This window comes from Capra hircus, unplaced genomic scaffold, assembly GCF_001704415.2.
Source record: "Capra hircus breed San Clemente unplaced genomic scaffold, ASM170441v1, whole genome shotgun sequence".
NCBI classification, from domain to species: Eukaryota; Metazoa; Chordata; class Mammalia; order Artiodactyla; family Bovidae; genus Capra; species Capra hircus.
Genome location: NW_017189530.1, coordinates 120,945 through 138,375, shown reverse-complemented (window position 1 = coordinate 138,375; position 17,431 = coordinate 120,945). Strand labels below are relative to the sequence as shown.

The 17,431-nt window shown below is 69.0% G+C and overlaps 1 protein-coding gene across 2 annotated transcripts in view; it reads left to right on the top strand.

Annotated features, from left to right (window-relative positions):
- The first annotated feature begins 132 nt into the window (after positions 1-132).
- The window catches only part of GNAZ (G protein subunit alpha z), a 28,864-nt gene continuing 11,565 nt past the window's right edge, over positions 133-17,431 (top strand). The window contains exons 1-2 of one of the 2 annotated variants that reach the window (XM_018044404.1): positions 133-224; positions 12,058-13,263. In XM_018044404.1, the coding sequence (XP_017899893.1) occupies positions 12,541-13,263 (723 nt within the window). In that variant the 5' untranslated portion in view covers positions 133-224; positions 12,058-12,540. Of the gene's footprint in view, positions 225-8,675; positions 8,978-12,057; positions 13,264-17,431 lie in introns of those variants that run through there. The other variant, XM_018044405.1, reaches the window with a different exon arrangement.

The following is a 17,431-nucleotide window of genomic DNA, read 5'->3' as shown; positions in this document are numbered from 1 at the left end:
CCGCCCGCGGTTGGCCCGGCAACACTGCGCGCTGGCGGCTCCGCCTCCTGCCGGCGGCGCGGCGCGGCGCGGGGCGGGCGGGCGGACCCGCGGCGGCGGCGGCGCGGGAGAGCGGGCGGAGGGAGCCCGGCCGGCGGAGCGTGTGCGCCGCCCGCGGCCCGGTCACGTCCCCGCGCGGGCGCCGCCGCCCCGCGCCGCCGGAGCAGCTCGGCCGCGGCCCTGAGGTGAGCGGGCGGCCCCCGGACCCCGCCCGGGCCTTTCGTGCGGGTGGGGGCCCCGCCTGGGCCGGGGTGGCGGGCGCCGGGGTGCGGGGGCCGGGCGCGGGGCAGGGGCGCCGCGCGCCGGCAGGTGCGGCCAGGGGCGCCCGCGCCCGGGGGTGCGGCGGGCCGGGGACCCCGGGCGGCCGCCGGCGCGGGGCGCGGGCCGGCGAGCTGCGGGTGCGGCGGGGGCCCCCTCCCGGGGCGGCGATGGTGATGGCGAGGGGCCGGCGCGTGGCCTGGGCCGAAGCGGAAGGCGTGGGCCCCAGAGGCCTGGGCCCCCGGGGGACGCACGACTCTCGGTCGTCGCTCTCGCACCCGAGCAGGTTCCTCGCAGGCGTTTAGAGCGAGAGGCGAATATCGACCCGCTGCCGTTCCGATATGTTCCCGGCTCGATATTTCTTTTTCCCTTAAAAGGCGGTGGGGGCCCTGGGGTGCGGGGGGTGGGCGGAGGAGCGGGCCTTGGGCCGGGGCTCAGTGCCCTGCTGCCCGGGGCCCGAAGGGTTCTTCTGGCTTCAGGGTGGCAGCCGAGCCTCCCCGGGCGTCGGTGGCAGAAATCCGCCTAGGCCGAGAATCGGGGTTCTCTGTGAGCAGAGAAAGGGGATGGGAGGGCGGCACCCAGGCTGGGAGCCCTGTGTCTGTCTGGGGACTCAGGGGCCCACCTGCTAGGAGGGTTGCTGGTTTCTCCCTCTCCCCCCCGCACCGGAGATCGTGTCCCTCTGCTCCCGTCTGGAGGAGGCTCCTTGGCCAAATTCAATTAAGCAAATGTTTACTGAGCCTTTGCTCCCCTAGGCCCCAGTGCTGGGGTGGGAGTGGACTGGCCCTGCCCTCCCGGGACTGACTCACCGCCCCAGGAGGGACAAGTGTCTGCTCCTCAGAGAACTCAGCCCTGAGGGTGGGTGTCGTCAGGGGGCCCCTGGGTGGGACTGGACTTAGCTGGGCCCTGTGGGCAAAGTGACGTTTGAACTGGAGCTTGAAGGACACAGGCACGGCTGGGGTGGGCCTGGCGGGCAGAGGGCAGAGCGTGGACTGAGGCACGGACGTTGGGGCCATTCAGGCAGCTGGGTCTGGCAGGGGCACCAGAGGTCAGGCGAGAAAGGGCGGAGGCTGCCCGAGGCTGGAACATGGGAGGAACAGCCGACCCCCTGCGCCCGTCAGCGGTGGCCGCTTCTGGGGAGGCTTGCAGTGTCCTCACCCGAGTGAGGAGCAGCGGCGTGGCCCAGAGCCCAGCGGACCGGGGAAGAGCCTGGAAGACCCCGAGGTGCTGGCAGCCCCCGCCGGCCCTTCCAGGCAGGGCTGGGCTCCTGGGTAACCGGCTCCCCCTTCCTGGCCCGCACGGAGGGTGATGGTGTTGAGCCGCTGGCCTTGTTCCTCCGGGGTGCACACCTTTCTGAGCCGTAACCGTGGAGACGTGGGGGTCTCCGGGGCGGGGCCGATGGCACAAGAGGCCCTGGGTTAGGCAGCACTGTGCCTTCAGCGTGCCTCACGCTTCACGGGCGAGACGCTGGCGTCTGGGGTAGAGCGCGTGTGTTGTACAAACACTGATTTTCTCAGACGGGAGGTGAAGAGTCAGTTCCGTGCCCCTCGGCAGGCCAGGGTGACCTTCCGCTCTGGATCTGTTTGCCTGCCCACTGCCGAGGGTGTGTCTGCCCTCCCCCTGAAGGGGCTGTGTGTCTATCTGTGTGGTGCGCCCCCCCAGACACACACCCGCTCTTGGCTGAGGCCCAGCTCGCTGCAGGGAGAGCGGGGCCGCCTGCCTGCCCTCGTGGGGCGCGGCCTGTGCTCAGGGGGCTGGAGCTGCTCGCCACGCAACTCCAGATGGCGGCACAGGGAATGAATTCTCTGCCCTGCCCTCCCCCCTGCTTCTCAGCCCTGCTGTCTCCTGGAGTCCCAGGAGGACAGGTTCCTGGTCTAACTGTCCGGAGCTTCTCCGGCGATCCCAGGAACTTCTGGGTAGCCAGGGGCACGTGGCCGGGCTGCCCAGGGCCCACGCAGGAGGCTGGGGAGGGGCGACGCAGAGCCAAGTGTCAGGGAAGGCTGGCCTCAGACTCAGGGCTGCAAGGCTGCCCCGTGAGCACACACGATGACCGCACGCCTGCCCTCCTGCACAGCCCCGAGGACACGGCCTCCCTGACTGCCCCACGCCGGCCCTCGAAGAACCCGGACTCTGTGTGGCGTGCTCCCGGCTGCCAGCCGCGACTGGCCTGGCGGGAACCCTGGAGGAGGTGGGTTAGCCACCCCGCACCCCCAGGAAGGAAGCCTAGGGCGGCCGAGCCCCAGGGCCGGTTCTGTGGGCTGGCAGGGAGGTGGCCCCGGGAAGCGGACACAGACGTCGGGGCGGACACTGAGGCTCAGCCCTGGTGGGGGCCCTGAGACACTTGTGCAGCCTTGGGGAGCGCGGCAAGCCCCAGGGCGGGCGGGCGCAGACCCCCCGGCCCCCCAGCCTGTCTCCATTCCCGCTGCAGGCAGATTCAGGAGAGCCCTGCCCGCCCCTGCGTGGTCCTCCCTGGCGTCCACACGGCCAGGGCGGGCACTTCCCGCAAGCGAGCTGTCTAACAGGGACCAGCCCGCAGCGACCACCTGTCTCCCTGGGCGCCCCCCCGGGGAAGCGGAACCTCACCCGCTCGCCCGGCTCAGCCCCGGGTTCCTTTGGCTGATCTTTATGGGAGGGCTCGGGCCGTGCCCAGTGCAGGGGCAGGCACACTCAGGCCCCGAGGACTGACGGACACCCCGTGACCGGCGTCAGGCAGGACAGTTGCCGTGAAGGAAACCAGCGCGATGGCTGGGAGGGGCGTCTCTGTGGTGCGGCTGTTGACACGGCGCCTTGGAGAGGCGACGGTCGAGCTGTATGCCCCCCAGGGAAGAGCGCCAGGGGGAGGGTGGCCGCTGCAAAGGCCCAGGGGTCAGGGAGCCGCTGTGGGGAGCCGGGCGGGTGGGATCGCCCTTTTAAAAGAGACCCACCCGGCGGACGGCGTGGGGCCCACTGCTGCGTTCGTGGTGAGGGGCTGCTGACCCAGGGCGGGGCCTGGCGCCGAGAAGGGGTCAGATGCAGGGGTCAACTGAAAGTGGGTCTGCCGACGGGGCAGAGGAAGGACGGGGCTGGCCTCGGCGAGGAGGAGGCCGCAGAAGCTGCATGGGACGCGGGGAGCCAGGAGCGACACGGGTGGACCCAGGCGCTTGTGGTGGTCTGAGGGGAGAGCTGGCGGGCGCTGGAGCCCTGGGGTCCATACACCAGGAGCCGGGGCACGGGGGCCGGCGAGGCTTCTCAGGGTCGAGGACGGGTGGGCCCCGGAGGAGCATGTTGGCGGGAGGGGTGGCGTCCCCCGCGGGGACTCAGCACCGAGAGCAGGGCCAGCTGCACCGTCTGCGGGGCCTGAGTTACAGGTCATTAAGCATCTGTGAGGCCCGTGGCGGCAGAGCGTCAGGCCGGGGGGCCTGTGTGCGTGCCCAGCAAGGCCCGTCGTGGGGTGGTGCCCCGGGCCAGCGCCCACCCCCGGCCCATGGGCGGCTGGGCCGGAGCCGGCCGCGGGGGCCGCCTGCCCTCCCGCCACGCTTCTCCCGCTCTGTTCACGGGCCCTGGCCCTCGGGCGGGAGGCACGGCCAGATGGCGGCGGCCTGGGCCGCCCGTTGGCAGGAGCGGGCACACGTGGTGCGCAGCCTCACAGACAATGGCTTGCCTGAGTTCATCTCTTTTCCAAAGGGACCTGCTGCACGTCACAGGGTTTGGAGCTACTTGCTTCTAAATTGACGGTGGCACTCTCTTGCAGAGAAGTCCCTGGAGGATCCGTGAAAGTGCTAAGGAGGGAGCCTGTTAAAACCCTCCGGGCTCGGGCGGGGGGTGGGGGTCACAGACCGTCGGGTCCCGCCTGCGGCCGGCAGCCGCTGACCACCCGTGCCCTCCCCAGCTCCTCCGGCCCCCGCCTCTCCTGGTTCTGTGGTGCCCTGACCTCCTGCTCAGCGCCCAGCTGACCCGAGGTGTGTGCGTGCCTCCGGCCTGCCCACCTGTCCCCCCTTGCTTCCTGGGGCCCCTCAGAGTGACCCCCCAGGAGCCAGCCCACCCCCCCAGCCCTGGCCGGCACGTGTGGGTGTGGGGCTCTCCCCCGGCATGGCCGCCCCCTCACCCTCTCCGTTACCTCCGACACGCTGTGCAAACATACTTCTCCAGAAAACCCGGGAAGAAAAAATAATTAGAGTGTTGCCTCCATTATCCAATTTCTGATTAATCAAACTCTCTTTGTCCTCGGCCAAAATCTGCTCGTCTCCCGGAAGCGCTGGGCCGGAGCCAGGCATCGGTTGCCTCGGTGGTACCTCCACGCACGCGTGCCCATCCCCGGCCTCGCCCGGCGGGTGGCGGCCGGGAGGAGGGTCCAGGCCGGCTGCCCTGGTTTCCCCAGCATGGCCTGCCGCCTCCAGGAAGCCACCCCATCCCGGGCTGGGCCCTGCCCTACACGGCCCCACGGCCCGCTCTCCAGGTGCGTTGGGCTGCTTTTCGGCCCTGCTGCGCAGACGCGGGGGTCTTTGTCCCCCGGCCAGGGGTGGAAGCACAGCCCCCGCTCTGGAAGTGCAGAGGCATGCCAGTCCTGTTCCTGGCTGTCCTGGGCGCTTCTGGGGCAGGAGATGGAGGAAGGGAAGGCCATGCGCGGCACCTGGGTGCCCAGGATGGGGGTGGGGGTGTGGGGCCTGCGTTGGGCCTCAGGGTGGGGCGATTGGCGTGGGGCCTGCAGGCTTACCAGCCTGAGGGCCAGCCTGGGTCGGGGGCTCGCAGGCAGGCTGGGTCAGGGTGTGGCGGGGCACACACCTTGTCCATTGTGGCGGGGGTCGCCCCGGCCTTGCTGGAAGGCTTCCCGGAAGTCCCCGAGGGCCGCTCCCTGGCCCGAGTGGGCCCCTCCCTTGCTCAGTACAAAGGGCGGGGTGCGTTCATCTGGCAACTGCTTCCTGCCGGGTACCTGTGGGCCGAGGGACACCTTAGTGACAGGACCTGCCCACAGGCCCCACCCCGCCCCGCCCCGCGGAACCAGTGTCCTTCAAGCGTGAGGGCTCCGCCACACACGCTGATCCAGCCACAGGTTAGGCAGCCACGGTGTCATGGGAGGGGGTCATAAATAACGCTGGGGCGGCGGGTGCTGAGCTCAGAGCGGCTCTGCCTTGTGTCCCCGGGGAGCAGGGAGCCGGGGCCTGCTGGCTGGTCGGGGGCAGTCCAGAGCAGGGCCTGGGGCCTCGGCCTGCAAGAAGGAGGGGTGGGGGCCGGGCGAGGCTGAGGAAGGCCCTGTCCTGGGGGAGGTCCTGACCCGATGCTGGGTGGGAGTCCCCAGAACCTCGGTTCAGGGTCCCTTGGGAAAGGCGTCAGGTCTCAAAGGTGCTGCTACGGCTGGGCGCTCAGGGGCAGAGTCTCCCTGGCCTTGAGGGGGTGTGGGCAGGGTGCTGTGGGCAGGGTGGGAGGTTGGGCAGGGTGCTGTGGGCAGTGAGGGGGCACGGGCAGGGTGCTGTGGGCAGCGGGGAGTATACTGAGGGAGGCCAGCTTTGCCCAGGGGGCAGGTGCTGGGAGGGTGGCCTGCCCCGTCCTGTCCAGTGCTCCTGGCATCTGGGCACGTAGGGGTCATCTCAGAAGGTGCTGTTGTGTCCGGGAGCAGCAGAGAGTCTGGTTCTGCCGCAGTGATGTCGGCCAGGCCCCCGCCTCCCGCGCCAGCAGCGCCGCCTCTGGAGGATGGGCGTCTCCGGGGGGGAAGCGTGCACTTTCTGCCCTCTGGGCCCTGGGGGTCCCTGCCAGGGAGCCCACACTGAGCCACCCCCTGGGGAACCGTGGGAGGGACGCTGCTGGGGCGGGCTTGCCTGTAACCAGGCCCAGCAGGTGCCCACTGCCCTGCGAGTCCTCTCTCGGGCAGTGTCAGCCCAGGTGTCCCCAGCCTGGCCTCCCCCACCCCGTGTGATGGTCTGTCTCCTCCAGCGTCGGCTCCCTGGACCTCCCGCCACACTCCCCGGGGCAGCTCTCCAACACACACCCTACTCCCATCTCCATGGCACTGCCTTCCCCGGTTCCCCCACCAGAACGCAAGCCCCGGGTACAGAGGCTCACCCGTGTCCCTGAGCCCAGAGTGGAGCCTGACACCCAGCTCAGGCCCCCGACGGCACCACAGTGGTCAGACGGGCCCGGGTGAGGGTGGTCGCCCGTCGGGAGGGCCTCAGGCTGTGGTCTGATGAAGTGGGCTGAGGGGGTCAGGGCGGAGCAGTTCTCTGAGACAGCGTCCATGCCCAGCGAGGCGAGGGAACGGCACTGACCCCCGCCCCGGGGGTCCAGCAGGGAGGGGTTCAGCCTGGGTGCGCCCTTCTGCATGCTGGCGGCTGGGTGGTCGCCGGGCCACAGAGAGGGCCTGAGACCCCAAGCTGCGAGAAGTACCCTTCACCCGAGTTGGCTGCCTTCCTCCTCTGTCCCTTCCCTTAAGGGGAAAGCCCCCGTGTGGAGCCCATGAGCTGCGTGCTCCCCCCCCCTGGTCTTGCTGACCCCACTGTCCAGCGGGAGCGGGCCCATGGCCTGCCCCCGGCAGTCCCCACACTGGCAGCTACGACCCCGCTGGTCTCGGTCCTTCTGTCAGAGCTGCGACGCGGGCTTTCCTGCGAGGCAGGAACGTCGAGGGCAATTTTAAAGCAGAGATGTCTCAGTGAGAAGGCAATCAGCTTAGAGAAGACGCGGCCACATACGACAAGAACAGCTGACTGGTTGTGTTGGCGCCAGGGGTCCTGGGGGGTCGGAGGGCCCCCCTCCCCACAGGCCGCCCCGGGGGCGCTGCCCGTTTCCCAGACCTGAGTCCTACACCCAGGGCGCCATGCCCAGCTCCGGGCACCCCGCGAGGGGGACGCGGGAGCCGTGCTCAAGGGACAGCAGTGAAGGCCGTGCCCTATGGGTCCCAGACACCAAGGGTGCAGCCAGGCCCTCCCTCGGACCCCACTGCGCCGGCTTCCCGGCGACACAGCGTCCCCGAGGCCCAGCCCACAGCTGTCCTGAGTTCGAGGACGCGAGCAGACCGCCCCACGTGTCTGCGGACCTGGGCCAGCCAGGCGGGGCCACGAGCCCCGAGGTCAAAGCTGCGTCCTGGGGCCACAGCTCGCGCTCAGTGGGTGCAGGCGAAGGACACAGGCCTGCGGGGGCCGCAGATGGGCCTAGGCCGAGCTCCGGCAGGCCCAGCAAGGGCACACGGGGCCCGGTGCTCGGACACGAGTATCCACCCGTCGCGGGACGTGGGAGTGCAGCTGAGCGGGCCTACACGGGGGGCAGAGGGAGGCCTTCCTGGGAGGCGGGGATGGGGCCAGCAGGGACCGCGGTCCAGGAGGGCGGGGCCGGGGCCCCGAGTGAGAGAGATCCCGGCCCAGAGGCGCGTGGCCAGGCCCCAGGCGCTGGGACTCAGGCCGACGGCCCCCAGGTCCCCATGGAGGCGTCAGTCCAGGCGCAGCTCTCTAGAGCGTCAGGCTTGCGGCCCAGTGCTGGGGCGGTCTTGCCTGACCGCGCCAGCCCTGGGGTTCTCCCCTGACCCCCCCGCACGGCTGGCCAAGCGAATGACCTCTGCTCGGATCCCACAGGCCCCCTCAAGCCCAGCCCTGCCCGGGAGCCCAGGGCTCAGTGTAGAGCAGGCTTTCCTGGGGGCGGGGGCTCCCCTGTCTCATCTCTGCCTCCCTGGAGGAAGCCGGCCCTGGGACGAGCCCGCCCCGCCCGCTGGGTCCAGGGCTCCTCGGCCCCCTAAGCCGATAAGCCGTCTTCCGTCCCAGAGACCCTCTGGCTTAGGCCGGCTTGGGCACGACACCCTAGGTGACCTTGGCCCTGGCCTCCCTGCCTGCACCAGGGGTGGGGACTGCAGGGGGCCGCTGGGCACGAAGTAGGGGGCTGCCGTCCCACAGCCGTGCTCCAGCTCTTGACGCGGCCGCAGGGAGGGCGGCGCAGGACCGGGAGTCAAGGGGCTGGAGGGCCGGGCCAGGCCCCGGGGGGCGTCCAGGGTGCAGCGCACTGGATGTGCAGGGCCCCACCGAGCCCGAGACCCCGCCCTGGCCCCGGTGGCCCCGTGCCCTGTGACTTGAGGCCTGAGAGGGGCGTGTCCGGGGAGGGGGCCAGGGTGGGGGTCGAGGTCAGAACAGGGAGGCTCCAAGGGGAAGCATCTCTCTCAAGGCTGTGGGAGCGAGGGCGGCTTCCACCGCAGGGTCCTGAGTGGGCTCTGGGTTTGGGGTCCTGCCCAGGCGGCCCCCCGGGTCCACAGGCAAACGGGTCAGTGAGGCCGCTGAGGGGGCCAGGGTGGAGCTTCAGAGGACGCGGTTGCCCTCGCAGCGGTCGGGGAGCCGGGGCTGGTCCACCTGTGAACACTGAGCCCGTTTCCCACCAGGGTCCCCCCTCCCAGCCTGGACCAGACCCCGGGGCGCCTGCCAGCCAGCTGCAGCCGTCCCCTCCGGCCCTGGGACAGCTACGTGCAGAGCCTTCTGCGTCCAGGGGTGCTGTTCACACCCAGACGGAGCGCGGCACTCGGCCCACCCGACCCGGAGAGCAGGCTGCCCCCCGCTGTCGGGCCAGCCCCACGCGTCCTCTGCTTCCCCCAGGCCGGCCCCGCGCAGCCCAGCACCCCACCCCAGCCTGCGCTCCAAAGCCGGGCCCCCGTCACCGCTCACCTGCCGCCTCTGGTCCAATGCCCGCCCTCCTCAGTCGAGGGTCTCCAGCAGACCCCCACTGCCCGCTGGCCAGCCCAGTGAGTAACTGTGGGTGAGGGCCCTGAGTCCACGTGCAGCCCTCATCACACACCACGCGCGGCGCACAGACCTGCGTGCGTGTGGCCATAGCACATGTCGGCACGCGCACCACGCGGTCCCCGGCTTGCACCGTGGGCTCTGGGCCAGCCTGCTCGCCCGCCCGCGTCTCTCCCCTCCTGTCGGGGTCCTGCCCTCTTTAAGTTCCCTGGTCAGTCCATCCCCTGCGCCCCCCGCCTGCCTCTCCCAGCCCCACGCCTCAATGGAATCCAGGCAGACCCAGCGGCGCCACAGCGGGACTCCCAGGTGTCAGGTGCTGGGGACCGGAGGGCGGCTCCTGGCCAGGGCGGAACGTGGCGTCGGCCCCGGGCCTGTGCCTCTGGGCTGACTGGAGGCGCCCTCAGGGGTCCCAGGAAGCCCAGTCGAACCCAAAGTGCCAGCCCCACCGTGGAGACCCCCAGGGCTGTGGCTGAACCCCGCGAGCTGCAGGGAGGCTCTCGGGGGCCTTGGGCCTGGTTCTGACAATCCGCGCACGGCCCACCCATCGGGCACGGTTGCCCCCGGCCACATTCCCCTGTGACCCCCGCGGTGCCCTGTGGCCACCCCAGTCAGGCGCCACGTGAGCAGCCCCACCTTTCTCACGGGGGCGTTAAAATAGGCGTAACGAGATTTACCCGCGTAACCATTCTTTAAACGCGTCTTCACTCATCTCTGTTTGGCCGTGCTGGGTCCTCTGGCCGCGGGGAGCTCTTCTCTTGTGCGGGGAGCAGGGGCCCCTCCCAGGTTGGGGTGCGCAGGGGCCCCCCTGCGGAGGCTCCTGTCCTGGTGGAACGCGGGCTCTGGGCGTGGTAGTTGCTCCTCCTCGGCACACGGAACCCTCTCAGTTCAAACCTGTGGTCGAACCCACATCTCCTGAACTGGCAGGTGGATACCTCGCCGCGGGACCTCCAGGAAAGCCCCTTTAACCGTGTGTAAACAGGTGCAGTCCCCCAGCATCAAGCATGTTCACGTCGTGCAACCACCACCGGCATCGTCTCCAGAACCTGCCCTAAAGCGAGACGCCTTCCCTCTTAAGCCCCGGCCCTCCCGCCCCCAGCCCGCACCACCGTCAGCTCCGGCCTCTGCGCCTGTGACCCAGGCCGGGACCGCCGGGAATCACACAGCAGCGCTTGCCCTTGAGGCCAGGCTGGCCTCACTGAGCGTCGTGGCCCCAAGGTCCATCCGCTGTGGCCCGCGCCACGAGCGTCGTCTTCTTCGAGGCTGAAGAACGTTTCCCTCCCAGTCTGCCTGCCCCTCGGGCTCGTCGGTGGACGCGGGGCTGCTTCCCCTCTTGGCCGTTGATGGACAGCACTGTTGTGAACACGGGTGAACGGGCATCTTGCTGAGACCCGGCTGCTGGTGCTTTCGGGCCTGCACCCGGAAGTGGGCTCACCCGGTCGTGGAGTAGATGTGTGTTTCGTGTTCTGAGGGCCCTTCGGGCTGTTTGCCACGGCAGCCGCACCAGCGGGCTTTCCCAGCAGCAGTCTGCAGGGATTCCGCCCTCTTCGTGGAGTAGCTCCCCTCACAGCTTGCGAGGTGGTTCCTTCGTGTGGGTTTGATTCACGTTCTCTGATGATCAGCGACTCTGAGCGTCTTTTCACGTGCTTTCGGCCGTTCGAATGCCTTTAGGCAAACGTCCCCTCAAGTCCGTTTCCAGCGTTGACTCAGGTTGTGTGTTCTCGTGAATTTTAGGAGTTCTCCATGCTCTTGAAGCTGGTCGCTCAGTAGGTGCACCGCTTGCGGACGTTTTCTGCACTCTGCGGCTTGCCTCTCGGCCTGCTGACGCCGTCTTTGATGCACAAGACGTTTAACTTTTGATGAAATCCAGTTTGTGGTGGTGTCTGTGCGTTTGGTGTCGCGCCCCAGAAATGGATGCCAGGACCCAGGATCAGGCAGCCTTTGCTCTGCTTTTTCCTGCGAGTTCTATAGCTTTAGGTCTTTGCTCTTTTAGGTTAATTTTTGTGTATGTGGTGTTTGGTAGGGGTCTCAACCCCGTAGGAGAGGCCTGAGAAGGGGTGGGCATGGTGGGGAGGGGGGAGCCCACTGGGGGTGTACGGGGGCCTGAGGAGGCCCATGAGGGAGCAGGTGGGTTGCGGGTGGGCCCCCCAGACCCCCCGGGGAGAGGCTATGCGCAGCACCGCGAGGACGGCCGTCGGTGCTGTCTGTCCGGACGCCGCCCTGCACGCAGAGGGGCCGCTGGACCCCGGGCCGCGTCACCTGCTTGGGCTGGACTGTGTCCTGAGGGGTGTGGGGGTCACCTCGGGGGGCCTGCGTGTCTCTGGTGGCCCCAGACAGCGGGAGGGACCTGCCCCCTGGGTGACCTCTGTCCCTGTCACCGACCAGCTGAGGGAGCCGGTCACTTGGGCCTGCACATGACCCCAAATTGAGAAAATCAGAACTGATGCCACCAGGCACCCCGGTAATGTGGCAGGCATTACCTTCAGGAGGCTGGGCCCCCGGGAGCCCTGGGTGGCTGCTGGGCCGGAACCAGACATGCAGAGCCGCTGGCCAAGGGCTGGGCGGAGTCAGTACCCGGACCAGGGAGCAGCCGCTGGGCCCGCCCAGCTCCCCGGGGGGGACTCCTGTCTGCAGACCTTTCTTAGGGCACAAATGGAGGAGCCCCTGGAACTGTCACAGCCTAGAGCTCACTGCTGCTCGGGGCGACTTCACAGGCCCTTGCTCACGTGTGTGCACACGTGCACACGGGGTTCACGCGTGTGGTTGCTGCCGACACAGTGTTCACGTCCTCAGCACTCGCTCTGTGCGGCCCCTGCATGCCCAGCGGGGATCGTCTGGGGGTCTCTGCTCTAAGCCAAACGGCCAGCCTTGCTGGGGCTGCGCCCATTGGCCCATCGTACAGTCACTGCCATCAGCAGAGGCGTCTCTGGCGTGTCTCCAGGTGCGCCCCTCGCCCTGGGTTGCGGGATGAGCTCCACGAAAGGGAAGGGCTCTGATTCCTCATCCCCGCCCACCAGGCCCGTCCAGGGCTCCCCGCCCTGCTGGCCTGTGTGGGAGGAGGCTCACGCTGTTCTCTCGTTGGCAGGTGAAGGGCGGATGATCGGATGATCGAGGCTTCCGGGGCTGCAGGGAGAGCCCTGGACGTCAGCATCGATACCGGGGACCCGCCCTCCAGTCACGCACGTGGGAGCCGCACCCCAGCCACCAGCAGCCGAGCCGGCCTCCCACCATCCGGAGGACAGGGAATGACGGAGGTGGCCCCGCGGGCCTGGGGGGCGGCGGAGTGTCCCTGAGGAGGGGCTGGGCCGCCTGCCGCGGCGGGAGCGCCATGCCAACTGGAGCGGGGGCGCCGGGGCAGGGGCTGCAGCGGGCCATGGCCTCGCCGCCCGAGGCGCGCTGAGCGCCTCCGCCTCGCACCGGCTCCCACCGCCGGGGCACGCGTGCTTGCGTGCGTGCGTGCGTGCGCGCGTCGGGCCCGAGCCTCCCGTCTCGGCATCGTCTCAGCATCGTCGTCGTCGTCCGAGCTCCCCCCGCGGCTGGTGGGCCCCCGGTGCTGCCCGGCCGGACCATGGGATGCCGGCAAAGCTCAGAGGAGAAAGAGGCGGCCCGGCGGTCGCGGCGCATCGACCGCCACCTGCGCTCGGAGAGCCAGCGGCAGCGGCGCGAGATCAAGCTGCTGCTGCTGGGCACCAGCAACTCGGGCAAGAGCACCGTGGTGAAGCAGATGAAGATCCTGCACAGCGGAGGCTTCAACCTGGAGGCCTGCCGCGAGTACAAGCCGCTGATCGTCTACAACGCCATCGACTCGCTCACGCGCATCGTGCGCGCCCTGGCCGCGCTCAAGATCGACTTCCACAACCCCGACCGCGCCTACGACGCCGTGCAGCTGTTCGCGCTCACGGGCCCGGCCGAGAGCAAGGGCGAGATCACGCCCGAGCTGCTGGGCGTCATGCGGCGGCTGTGGGCCGACCCCGGCGCGCAGGCCTGCTTCGGCCGCTCCAGCGAGTACCACCTGGAGGACAACGCGGCGTACTACCTGAACGACCTGGAGCGCATCGCCGCGCCCGACTACGTGCCCACCGTGGAGGACATCCTGCGCTCCCGGGACATGACCACGGGCATCGTGGAGAACAAGTTCACCTTCAAGGAGCTCACCTTCAAGATGGTGGACGTGGGCGGCCAGCGGTCGGAGCGCAAGAAGTGGATCCACTGCTTCGAGGGCGTCACCGCCATCATCTTCTGCGTGGAGCTCAGCGGCTACGACCTGAAGCTCTACGAGGACAACCAGACGGTGAGTGCGCCGCGGCTCCTCCGCGCCGCGGCGTGCGCCGGCCCCGGGGGTGGGGGCCCCTTCAAGGGGAGCCGGCGGCCATCGGCCCCGCGAGGACCGCAGGGTCGCGCCTGCCGCCAGGACGTCCGCCCAGAGCGCGGCGCACGGTGGTCACTCCATTCCAGGACCCCCGGCCCACTCTGACCAAGTAACCACTATGCCCGCAGCCCCGGGCAGGGAGACTGCCCTGGGCCACGGTGCCCTCAGGGTGCTAGCGGGGCCGGTGCCCAGGGGGCCTGCACCTTGGTGCTGCGTGCAGGCCACACCCCGTGCCTGCTGTTCTCGGGCGCAGCGGGCCAGCTGGGGCCTGCCCCCCAGCCCTCAGAGGCAGGGAGGAAAGGGGCTGGCACCCCGAGAGGCTTCGCTGCAGGTGAGGTCGGGGGCAGCAGGTATGTGGGGAGGGGCCCAGGAGGCGGGACCCAGGCTGGCTGCTGGCAGGACCAAGGGGGGCAGGCGGCCAGTCGTGGGCCCCGGGCGGCGGTTCCCCCCAGCTGAGCACCAGGCTCGGTCCTGGGAACCTCGGCCCCACGACCTGACCCAGTCCTGAGCATCCGTCAGCCGCAGGGTGAAGGAACTCCTCTGAGGCGTCATCCCTGGGGTCGAGGATGGACTGGGAATTCTCTCAGGCCCTCTGCCCAGGCTGAGGACTGCCCTGTAGGCTCAGCCTTGAGCGTGTGGGCAAGTATAGGAGGTTGCCGAGGGACAGCTGGGCCTGGGGCTGAAGCCACTGGGGCTTGACGGGAGCTGCTGGGCAGGATGGGAGGCAAGCCCCCGGCAAGGAGGCTGGGCAGTGCCCTGCAGGCCCAGCTGGGCAAGAGGCCCCGGGCGCCAGGAGCCACAGTGCTGGGGGCCGCTCAGCTGTACAGGGGTGGGTGTGGCCGGGCCACCCCCCGCAGAGGGTTTAAGACAGGCAGGACCGGGGGAGGGTCTGAGTCAGGCAGGAAGAGGTTTCCGATCCCCGCGTGGGGGGCCTGGCCAGCCCACAGCCCCAGGGGCCAGCCCATCTCACTCCCAGCACTGTGCCCGCATCTGCCCACCCCCGCTTCTGTGTGGCGTGTGGTCTTGGGCAGTGGCGGGGTGAGGCCAGGCTCCTTGCTGAGCACGGCCGAGGGCGTGGGGCCGCCCAGATGGGTGTGCGCCCACCCGGGCTCCGCCCCCCGGCTCTCTTGCACCGCTTGGTTCTGCTCCCCCGGGGCTGGCTGGTCATGGCCCTGGACCCTGAGGCCCGGATCTCCGGGCCACCTCCTCTGTCATCTCCAGGACTGGAGGACAGGCAGGGTGAATTCCCTGGGCGCTGGGCGGGGTGCCCAGGCTGTCGGCCGGCGCATCCTGCCACAGAGCTTGCGCCTGCAGGAGTGCTGGGTCAAGAGGGGTGTCGGGGGCCAGGCCCCGGGGCGCCCTGCGTTCCATGGAGGCATGCGGCCGCCCTGCCCCCTGCCCCCCACCCTGCCCATCAGGTCTCAGCCCAGGCATCACTCCCGCCCGGCAGGCGCCCACACACTGCTGCTCTGCACGCCAGGGCCCCGTCGTGGGCAAGCAGCCGCCTGGCTGAGCCCAGCGCATGGCCAGGTGGACAGGCGGCTTCTCTGAGGCCCGTGGGTCGTCATGGTGTCTCCTGGAGCGAGAGACCCCCAGCCTGCCCCCTGCCTGGGCTCGGTAGGCCTGGGGAGGTGACTGTTCACCAGAAAAGGAGATTCTCAATGAGAAACTCAAGCAGGGCTGGAAATTCACTGGATTCCAAGTGGTTCTGACCTTTCATGCTCCACCAGCAGTATCTCGATGGAAAACAAACACTGCCGGGCGGAGACAATGCCGCCCTGAGTCCACAACAGGGGCTGGCTGCCAGGGAGGGGGATTGCAGGGCTGCCCCCTGCCCTGCCCCTGCCATTGCCTTTCCAAGAGCCCCGGTGGAGGCCGGGTGGCCCCGAGAAACCAGAGGGGGCGCGACCCAGTGCCAGGCTCCTGACGCGGCCCGGCGGAGCTACCCCTGCCCCCCACTCGGCGTCTGCAGCCTTGTCTCCCCCCACCAGGGCCCCCTCCCGCCCCTGCCGGCTTCTGCGTCAGCGTGTTGCCAAGGGTGACGTCAAGACCGCTGGGCTCGAGGCGCGTGCAGGGCAGCCCCTGGGCAGGGGCAGATTCCGGGGTATCCGTGGACCATGGCAGCCCGCAGGTCGCAGAAGCCACGCCCAGCCTCGGGCGTGGTGCCGGGCCCTTGTCCCAGGAGGATTTCACGGGTCCTGAGTCGGCCCCGGCCCCGTCCCCCATGCTGGGCTGCCAGAGCTCAGCCCAGGCGTCACCCGTGGGCGCCATGGGCCGGCGCTGGTGCCCGGGTCCCTGTCTTGGCATGAGGACAGCTCAGAGGCCGAGCCCACCGGCCTGAGCCAGGCCGCCCCACCCCACCCACCCTCTGTGGAGCGCACCCCCCCCCCACCGCCTGGCTGCCGGCCTCCATCAGGGTGGAAAAGATGAGGAGCTCAGCTGTGGCCCCCGCGGGTGCCCACCCACCTGGACAGCCCCCAGGTGCCCCCGTGAGTGCCCCACAGACTGGGCCCCAGCACCCTGCTGTCAGCCTGCTCCAGCCTCGCTGGCGGGGCCCCCAGAAGGGACAGGCGAGGCAGCCGCGAGGTGTCAGTTCTCACGGGAGCACCTTCAGTGGCTTGCCATGCTGTGGGCTGTGGGCTGTCAGCAGGCTTGTTGTGCGCCTGCTGTGTACCTGCTGTGTGCCTGCTGTGCACCTGCTGTATACCTGCTGTGTGCCTGCTGTGCGCCTGCTGTATACCTGCTGTGTGCCTGCTGTGCGCCTGCTGTGCGCCTGCTGTATACCTGCTGTGCGCCTGCTGTGTGCCTGCTGTGTGCCTGCTGTGCGCCTGCTGTGCGCCTGCTGTATACCTGCTGTGCGCCTGCTGTGTGCCTGCTGTGTGCCTGCTGTGCGCCTGCTGTGCGCCTGCTGTATACCTGCTGTGCGCCTGCTGTGTGCCTGCTGTGTACCTGCTGTGCACCTGCTGTATACCTGCTGTGAGCCTGCTCTATACCTGCTGTGCGCCTGCTGTGCCTGCTGTTGCGCCTGGCCTGCTGTATACCTGCTGCTGCTGGCCTGCCTGTGCCTGTATACCTCTGTGGCCTGCTGTGCGCCTGCTGTATACCTTGCTCTGCCCTGCTGTGCCTGCTGTGCGCCTGCTGTATACCTGCTGTGCGCCTGCTGTATACCTGCTGTGTGCCTGCTGTGCACCTGCTGTGCGCCTGCTGTGCGCCTGCTGTGCACCTGCTGTATACCTGCTGTGCACCTGCTGTATACCTACTGTGTGCCTGCTCTATACCTGCTGTGTGCCTGCTGTTTGCTTCTGGCGTGTCTACTATATGTCTGGTATATGTTTGCCTTGTGCCTACTATATACTTGCTGTATCCCTGCTGTGTGCCTGCTGCACGCCTGCCATGTGCCTGCTGTGGGTATGAGGCCCAGGTGGGGCCAGATGCCATGGTGAGTCCGAGTGTCCGGGGTACAGGGTTTGAGGTGGGGGCACTCAACCCGGCACAGCTGATTGTTGTGTCTGCAGACCCTCTTGCTGCCTAGGGACTCTGCCCCTCCTCCGGGACCTGGCAGGCACATCTCCCAGGGGTGTTTTCACTTTCTCACAGGGCTCCTTGCAGGAGGCCTGGTGTCCCCACCACTACCCAGCAGTATCCGGTCAGCCATGTCATCTGGGTTGAGGATCTCGGGCAGGGGACACAGGGACATGCTTCTTAGGGGTCAGTGTGTGCCTTAGCGGTCCCTCCTGGTCCTGGGGAGCCTTTCCCTACCCGCAGATGGTTGGCAGGGACCAGCACACAGTGGCATGCCATAGACGTGGCCAGGATCGGGAAGAGCCAATGTCGGGGGCCCTGGCTTCTAGGGCACAGCTGAGAGGGAGCCCCTGCAGGTGCTGCTGAGGGGGGCCGCTCCAGGCTGTCCTGCAAGTCCTATGACCCGCCACCCGCACACCACGCATTGTCATTCAGCCCCGAAAGGGCTCACGTTTCACTGCCGTAAGAAGACCGTCGTTGCAGAGCAGTGCCGCCGGGAGTGTGGCCCAGCAGCCAGCATCTGCTGGTGGCAGAGCAGGAGGTGTTTGTCCAACAGACGTGGCCAGAA